This window comes from Neoarius graeffei, chromosome 25, assembly GCF_027579695.1.
Source record: "Neoarius graeffei isolate fNeoGra1 chromosome 25, fNeoGra1.pri, whole genome shotgun sequence".
Classification (NCBI taxonomy): Eukaryota; Metazoa; Chordata; class Actinopteri; order Siluriformes; family Ariidae; genus Neoarius; species Neoarius graeffei.
Window position 1 is genome coordinate 35,357,309 of NC_083593.1, and position 8,959 is coordinate 35,366,267.

At 40.9% G+C, this 8,959-nt stretch overlaps 1 protein-coding gene across 3 annotated transcripts in view; it reads right to left on the reverse strand.

Annotated features, from left to right (window-relative positions):
- The window catches only part of LOC132873712 (myotonin-protein kinase), a 31,805-nt gene extending 30,187 nt beyond the window's left edge, over window positions 1–1,618 (reverse strand). For 2 of the 3 annotated variants that reach the window (XM_060909492.1, XM_060909493.1), the window contains exon 1: window positions 694–1,618. In XM_060909492.1, coding sequence (XP_060765475.1) covers window positions 694–892 — 199 coding nt within the window. In that variant the 5' untranslated portion in view covers window positions 893–1,618. Of the gene's footprint in view, window positions 1–669 lie in introns of all 3 variants that reach the window. The other variant, XM_060909494.1, reaches the window with a different exon arrangement.
- Between the last annotated feature and the right edge of the window lie 7,341 nt (window positions 1,619–8,959).

Consider the following 8,959-nt stretch of genomic DNA (forward strand, 5'->3'; position numbering starts at 1 on the left):
TTTGAGGACGTGTGTGTTTGTAACAGCCTGTTCCTGTGTGTGTGTTGATTCTGGCTATATCTGCTGCTTCTCCCTCATGAAGTCATAAAGTCATGGCCAACACACCTCCATGTACGGAGTGACCAGAACAGTGTTTATGTGTGTGGGGCACAAATGGATGTGGAAGGGGTAGCTAATTTTGTCATAAACCACTGACAGCTGGCACTGTTTTGGTTAAGTCAAAAGTCTTTGGTTTATCAGCTACTCAGATAGCGTGAAGACGTAATTATTAATGTGGATAATAAGTATTATGCCTACACCTAAACCCAACCCTGAACCCAACACCTAAAAAATAAACAGTTTCCTTTGCAGGGATCAGCCAAATGCCCCGACAAAGTCAAAGCTGTCAGATATTCCTGCCCTTGTGATGATATTTGATCTTCACCAAGATATAAAAACATTCCCCCCATCCAACACACATACACATATTCAAAGAGTCTTGTGATTATCCCTGAAGTTCTGGGACACATGGCGACTTTGGCATACTCTCGCCCACATGACCACATCACCTCAGAACAGTGTTCCCTTTCATGACCTTGTGTTCATGTTCACCTCCCAGCTACATCCTTCCTGAGCCCACTGGAGCTCAACATAGTTACCAAGCAACAAAACACACACATACACACATACCCACACTGAGGGAGCGCTACTGACCCCACTGCAGGAAGCGTCTGACGTATTTATCTCTGGCTGCTTCGGAGGACTGGAACGCCTGGTAGACTCCAACCAGCAAGTCAAGTAGTGTCTGAAGTCCCACAGGACTATGTGTCGAGCTCCCCACCGTCACACCAGGCTCCTTCAGCAGCTTCTCCCTGGGCAGAGGGGCCTCTCGGGGCCCAGGGCCCGTGGACATGGTGACACACCACAGTTTACAGTCTGTGTTCAGGTACAGCTCTGTTCCATAGCCTCAAATAAAAGACACTCCCTTTTCACCCACTCCAGTAAATAATTACACTACCACTAACCTCAAAATATACTGCACATACTTTAATACACTAACTCAGTCCTTTTTGCACCCTGGTCTTTTTTAATGCCCCTCACAAATCAGTCTCTCTCTCTCTCTCTCTCTGTCTGTCTGTCTGTCTGTCTGTTGTTGTCTTATTCTTCTCCCCTGGCGTCTGTGCATTTATCCAGCAAGCTTTGATTCCAGCTCCGGCTCAAGCCCTTTTTTGGTGTGTGTCTCCCACCCTCTTGCCTCTGCTCTCTCTCTCTCTCTCTCTCTCTCTCTCTCTCTCTCAGGTACTGTGACGTTGCTTTCATTTATGTTTCATTCCTCATTTGCAAGCTCTTTGAGTTCCTCTTCTAAATGTCCATCTAGCACCTCCTAGTTCCACAGTAGTTTCCTGCTCTATTCCCTTCCTGAATATTTAGTAGGACTCACTTTCTAATCCAGATGCATCCTTCTCTGCTCTTCTTTCCTCCTTCATCACAGCCATCCAGTCGTCAGAGTCCTCAGCATGTCACTACTGACGGCTCTGCACCCTGTGTCCTGTGGTGGGACTGTCCTGAACAGCTGTTGTTCGTGATTCTCTCAGAGGGCAGAACTTTCACCGTCTCTCTCTCTCTCACTTTCCTGCTTTCTCCTCATTCTTTCTTTATCTCTCTCTCTCCTGCTAACTTGTTGCCCTCCCTCTGTTGTATTTTTTTACAACACATTGCTTCGTTACCCCTCCCCTTTTCTTCCTCTGTTTATTAATACTTTAACCTTTCTCTTCAATGACTGCATGTACCACTTGTTCGTATCCCCCACCTTGAGTCTGGAGAGCACCATGATGTGGCTCTTTTATAGGGTTTTTTGTTTGTTTGGTTGTTTTTTTTTTAGATTGTTATTTACTTTATAGCCCTTCTAAATTTAGATTTAGTTTTACCCACTCCTATTTTTATGTACTTCACTAAATAACTGTGGTGTGTACTAAAGTACTACTTTAAGTTAGTACAAAAGACACTTCATGAGGTACTACAGAGCTATTTATAAATATGATCATTTTATGTGTACAGAAGGAAAGCACTTTTCAACAAAAAGGTGGATGGAGAGAATTCTGCGAGTTTTAATGAGATAGAAACTAATTCAAACTAAATTCTGGTTTTAACCCTTAATTCGAAAATGGTTGGATTAATTTACATATGAAGTGAGCATAATTCAGGTATATATACACTACCGTTCAAAAGTTTGGGGTCACTTTGAAATTTCCTTATTTTTGAAAGGAAAGCACTGTTCTTTTCAATGAAGATCACTTTAAACTAATCAGAAATCCACTCTATACATTGCTAATGTGGTAAATGACTATTCTAGCTGCAAATGTCTGGTTTTTGGTGCAATATCTCCATAGGTGTATAGAGGCCCATTTCCAGCAACTCTCACTCCAGTGTTCTAATGGTACAATGTGTTTGCTCATTGCCTCAGAAGGCTAATGGATGATTAGAAAACCCTTGTACAATCATGTTAGCACAGCTGAAAACAGTTGAGCTCTTTAGAGAAGCTATAAAACTGACCTTCCTTTGAGCAGATTGAGTTTCTGGAGCATCACATTTGTGGGGTCGATTAAATGCTCAAAATGGCCAGAAAAATGTCTTGACTATATTTTCTATTCATTTTACAACTTATGGTGGTAAATAAAAGTGTGAATTTTCATGGAAAAAACAAAATTGTCTGGGTGACCCCAAACTTTTGAACGGTAGTGTAACTGAATCTTTGTTCAAAGTCTAGACAACTTCCACTGCTAAGGAAAACTAGTGCTTGTCCTTGCACTGCCTTCTGTTTGTTTGAAAAGGCAAAAAAAAAAAAAAATAAGGAAGTAGTGCTAGCTTTCTACTAAGCATGCCCTAAAGGTGTTTTTATTTGCAAGGGAAATAAATTGCCTATTGGAAGACAAACGTACACATGGCATTTTGAAACTGAAAGGTAAATTCAGGGTTAATGGAACATCACTTGTTTAGGAAAACTGCCCACCTGCTCAAATGACAGGAACAGGTAAAGCTCTGTTTTTTTGTTTTTGTGTGTGTGTGTGTGCTGTACAGTGTGTTATGGTGCTCTCTAGTGTTGAAGCATATAGTAATCTGCAAATCATTCAGTTATATACAAAAGCTTTTCTCCTTTTATATGTTAATGATTATCATGTATCCATACCAAGCACACATTTGTTAGGAATGTTTGTTATGAGCTCAAGTCCTCTGCCAAATATTTGCATTACATTTTCCTCTCAGCGGCCTCAGCAGGCAATCGCAAGCTGGTTGCGCAGCACATGATGAGGTAAAGATGGATTTTTATGAAAATGAGGGAACATGAAGCTGCTCACTTTTGTCTCATCTTGTGCAAGTCTTAAAGGTAAAGCAATTTACACTATTCCACTTCTAAACATTCAGGTGATAGCAGATTCAGAAGGAAAGAAATTTATTACCCCAAAATATGAGATTTAAAGCAGATTTCTCATTGTCAGAGAATATAACACAAGTACAGTGATGCTTGAAAGTTTGTGAACCCTTTAGAATTTTCTATATTTCTGCATAAATATGACCTAAAACGTCTTCAGATTTTCACACGAGTCCTAAACGTAGATAAAGAGAGCCCTGTTATACAAATGAGACAAAAATATTATACTTGGTCATTTATTTATTGAGGAAAATGATCCAATATTGCATATCTGTGAGTGGCAAAAGTATGTGAACCTTTGCTTTCAGTATCTGGTGTGACCCCCTTGTACAGCAATAACTGCAACTAAACGTTTCTGGTAACTGTTGATCAGTCCTGCACACCGGCTTGGAGGAATTTTAGCCCGTTCCTCCGTACAGAACAGCTTCAACTCTGGGATGTTGGTGGGTTTCCTCACATGAACTGCTCGCTTCAGGTCCTTCCACAACATTTCGATTAGATTAAGGTCAGGACTTTGACTTGGCCATTCCAAAGCATTAACTTTATTCTTCTTTAACCATTCTTTGGTAGAATGACTTGTGTGCTTAGGGTCGTTGTCTTGCTGCATGACCCACCTTCTCTTGAGATTCAGTTCATGGACAGATGTCCTGACATTTTCCTTTAGAATTCACTGGTATAATTCAGAATTCATTGTTCCATCAATGATTGCAAGCCGTCCTGGTCCAGATGCAGCAAAACAGGCCCAAACCATGATGCTACCACCACCATGTTTCACAGATGGGATAAGGTTTTTATGCTGGAATACAGTGTTTTTCCTTTCTCCAAACATAACGCTTCTCATTTAAACCAAAAAGTTCTATTTTGGTCTCCTCCATCCACAAAACATTTTTCCAATAGCCTTCTGGCTTGTCCATGTGATCTTTAGCAAACTGCAGACGAGCAGCAATGTTCTTTTTGGAGACCAGTGGCTTTCTCCTTGCAACCCTGCCATGCACACCATTGTTGTTCGGTGTTCTCCTGATGGTGGACTCATGAACATTAACATTAGCCAATATGAGAGAGGCCTTCAGGTGCTTAGAAGTTACCCTGGAGTCTGTGGTTGGTTGAAGAGAGCAACTGGACTTGCTTTCTATTCTTGAAAACGTTTCGCCTCTCCTTCCGAAAGGCATCCTCAGTTCTGTCTGACTACTAGGGAGCATCCAGTATTTATCCTCTCATGGATGATCATAAATCCGAATCAGAATGCTGATGGCTGCATTGTGGGCGGCTGATAAGATGTCATAGACACCCACCTCTGTTCAATGATGGTCGTTCCAGGTTGACAAAAAGAACGATCCTCTCTGGCTAAGATGTCTGCCAGTTTACTGGAAGTCCTCTCATACTCCCGCACCAGTCGAAGGGATCTCATCCCAAAGTGCGTAGAAACATATCTGTGAAGAAACTCAGTCGTCCAGGTACATAGTAATCTGTGGTTGGTTGAAGAGAGCAACTGGACTTGCTTTCTATTCTTGAAAACGTTTTGCCTCTCCTCCGAAAGGCATCCTCAGTTCTGTCTGACTACTAGGGAGCATCCAGTATTTATCCTCTCATGGATGATCATGGATGATGGAACGACCATCATTGAACAGAGGTGGGTGTCTATGACATCTTATCAGCCGCCACAATGCAGCCATCAGCATTCTGATTCGGATTTATGATCATCCATGAGAGGATAAATACTGGATACTCCCTAGTAGTCAGACAGAACTGAGGATGCCTTTCAGAGGAGAGGCGAAACGTTTTCAAGAATAGAAAGCAAGTCCAGTTGCTCTCTTCAACCAACCACAGATTACTATGTACCTGGACGACTGAGTTTCTTCACAGATATGTTACCCTGGAGTCCTTTGTGACTTTGCTGACTATTACATGCCTTGCTCTTGGAGTGATCTTTGTTGGTCGACCGGTCCTGGGGAGGGTAACAATGGTCTTGAATTTCCTCCATTTGTACACAATCTGTCTGACTGTGGATTGGTGGAGTCCAAACTCTTTAGAGATGGTTTTGTAACCTTTTCCAGCCTGATGAGCATCAACAACACTTTTTCTAAGGTCCTCAGAAATCTCATTTGTTTGTACCATGATACACTTCCACAAACATGTGTTGTGAAGATCAGACTTTGATAGATCCCTGTTCTTTAAATAAAACAGAGTGCCCACTCACACCTGATTGTCATCCCATTGATTGAAAACACCTGACTCTAATTTCACCTTCAAATTAACTGCTAATCCTAAAGGTTCGCATACTTTTGCCACTCACAGATATGTAATATTGGATCATTTTCCTCAATAAATAAATGGCCAAGTATAATATTTTTTGTCTCATTTTTGTTTAATTGGGTTTTCTTTATCTACTTTTAGGACTTGTGTGAAAATCTGATAAAGTTTTAGGTCATATTTATGCAGAAATATAGAAAATTCTAAAGGGTTCACAAACTTTCAAGTATCACTGTAACTCAGTCTGTGGTGTCATGAAGCAAATTAAATAGGATGTCATGGCCAAAATGCCATTTATTAGCGGCTACAGTAACTTTCAGTCACAGAACTTGTGTGCTAAGGTAGTCAGCTAGCTAACTTTTTGATGAACAGAATCAGAGTTGTTTGGCTAATATTAAATAAATTCTAAAGGGTTCACAAACTTTCAAACACCACTGTAGTTACAGAGAAGCAACTTTATATATACTGCCATAGTCAGAAACTAACCCATAGAGAAAGCCATAGTCATTTGAATACTGGCTGATATTGCTTGGAAATGCAACTGTAATAAATAATAGCTTAAAGAAAATTTACTGCAGTTTTATTAAAAGCATAAAAGCCGCAGTTCTAACATCTGTTTTGTTTGGGGAGAAGCCAATGCCGATGTGGCATAATGTGCTTGAGAATTTAACAGTTTTTGGAAAACTGAATAAAAATAATGTTTATTTAACAAAGTCAGTCATATAATATCTTTAGCTCAACAGAAATAGTACAGTATATAGTGTTTTATTGATCCGTGTAATGCAAAAGAGATTTGAAAAAGAAAAACTTGCTCGTATTAGCTATTATCCACTCATTATTTTATTCATTTATTTTCAGTCATTCCTTTACCCTGATCAAGGTGATGTTGTATCCTGAGTCTATCTCACAAACACTTGTACATATCATTCAGCATTACTGATGCCTTCCCAGATGTACAAGCTACCCATGCCATGTGCACTAATGCACCCTCATACCATCACAGATGCTGGCTTTTGAACTGTGCACTGATAACAAGCCAGATGGTCCCTCTCCTCTTTACCCTGGAGGATGTGGTGTCCATGATTTCTAAAAAGAATTTCTACTTTTGATTCGTCAGACCTCAGGACAATTTTCCACTTCGCCTCAGTCCATCTTAAAAGAGCTTGGGCCCAGAGAAGGTGGTGGTATTTCTGGATAGTGTTTATATCTGGTTTTAACTTGCATCTGTGGTTGCAGTAATGATCTTTTTTCACAGACGATGGTTTTCTGAAGTGTTCCTGAGCCCATACAGTGATTTCCACTACAAACACGTGTCTGCTTTTAATGCAGTGTTGCCTGAAGGCCTGAAGATTACAGGTATCCAGTGTCAGTTTTCAGCCTTGTCTCTTGCATACAGAGATTTCTCCAGATTCTCGGACTCTTTTAATGATATTATGGACCATAGATGTTGTGATCCCCAAACTCTTTGCAATTTTACATTGAGGACTGTTATTCTTAAATTGTTGCACTGTTTACCCACGCAGTCTTTCACAGAGCGGTGAACCCCTCCCCATCTTTACTTCTGAGAGACTCAACCTCTCTGGGATGCTCTTTTTATACCCAATCATATTACTGACCTGTTGCTAATTAATCAAATTAGTTTTTTTCAGCATTACACAACTTTTTCAGTCTTTTGTTGCCCCTGTCCCAACTTTTCTGAAACATGTTGCTAACATCAAATTAAAAATGAGTGTATAGTTTAAAAAAAAACAATAAAATTTCTCAGTTTCAATATTTGATCTGTTTTCAATGAAATATAGGGTTTCTAAGATTTGCAAATTATTTCATTCTGCTTTTATTTACGGTTTACACAGTTTCCCAACTTTATTAGAATTAGGGCTGTAGCCTTACTTCATTTGCAAAGGAAGGGAGAGAATATACAAATCCAAATACAGTCCACTAATTCTTAAAGTTAATCAAATAAAAACACCTCTGTGTTGGTGCACAGACTGACATACAGTGGGGCAAAAAGTATTTAGTCAGCCACCAATTGTGCAAGTTCTCCTATTTAAAAAGATGAGAGAGGCCTGTAATTTTCATCATAGGTATACCTCAACTATGAGAGACAGAATGGGGGGAAAGAATCCAGGAAATCACATTGTAGGATTTTTAATGAATTAATTGGTAAATTCCTCAGTAAAATAAGTATTTGGTCACCTACAAACAAGCAAGATTTCTGGCTCTCACAGACCTGTAACAACTTCTTTAAGAGGCTCCTCTGTCCTCCACTCGTTACCTGTATTAATGGCACCTGTTTGAACTCGTTATCAGTATAAAAGACACCTGTCCACAACCTCAAACAGTCACACTCCAAACTCCACTATGGCCAAGACCAAAGAGCTGTCAAAGGACACCAGAAACAAAATTATAGACCTGCACCAGGCTGGGAAGACTGAATCTGCAATAGGTAAGCAGCTTGGTGTGAAGAAATCAACTGAAGAAATCAATTATTAGAAAATGGAAGACATATAAGACCACTGATAATCTCCCTCGATCTGGGGCTCCACGCAAGATCTCACCCCGTGGGGTCAAAATGATCACAAGAACGGTGAGCAAAAATCCCAGAACCACACGGGGGGACCTAGTGAATGACCTGCAGAGAGCTGGGACCAAAGTAACAAAGGCTACCATCAGTAACACACTACGCCGCCAGGGACTCAAATCCTGCAGTGCCAGACGTGTCCCCCTACTTAGGCCAGTACATGTCCAGGCCCGTCTGAAGTTTGCTAGAGAGCATTTGGATGATCCAGAAGAGGATTGGGAGAATGTCATATGGTCAGATGAAACCAAAATAGAACTTTTTGGTAAAATCTCAACTTGTCGTGTTTGGAGGAGAAAGAATGCTGAGTTGCATCCAAAGAACACCATACCTACTGTGAAGCATGGGGGTGGAAACATCATGCTTTGGGGCTGTTTTTCTGCAAAGGGACCAGGACGACTGATCCGTGTAAAGGAAAGAATGAATGGGGCCATGTATCGTGAGATTTTGAGTGAAAACCTCCTTCCATCAGCAAGGGTATTGAAGATGAAACGTGGCTGGGTCTTTCAGCATGGCAATGATCCCAAACACACCGCCCGGGCAACGAAGGAGTGGCTTCGTAAGAAGCATTTCAAGGTCCTGGAGTGGCCTAGCCAGTCTCCAGATCTCAACCCCATAGAAAATCTTTGGAGGGAGTTGAAAGTCCGTGTTGCCCAGCGACAGCCCCAAAACATCACTGCTCTAGAGGAGCTCTGCATGGAGGAATGGGCCAAAATACCAGC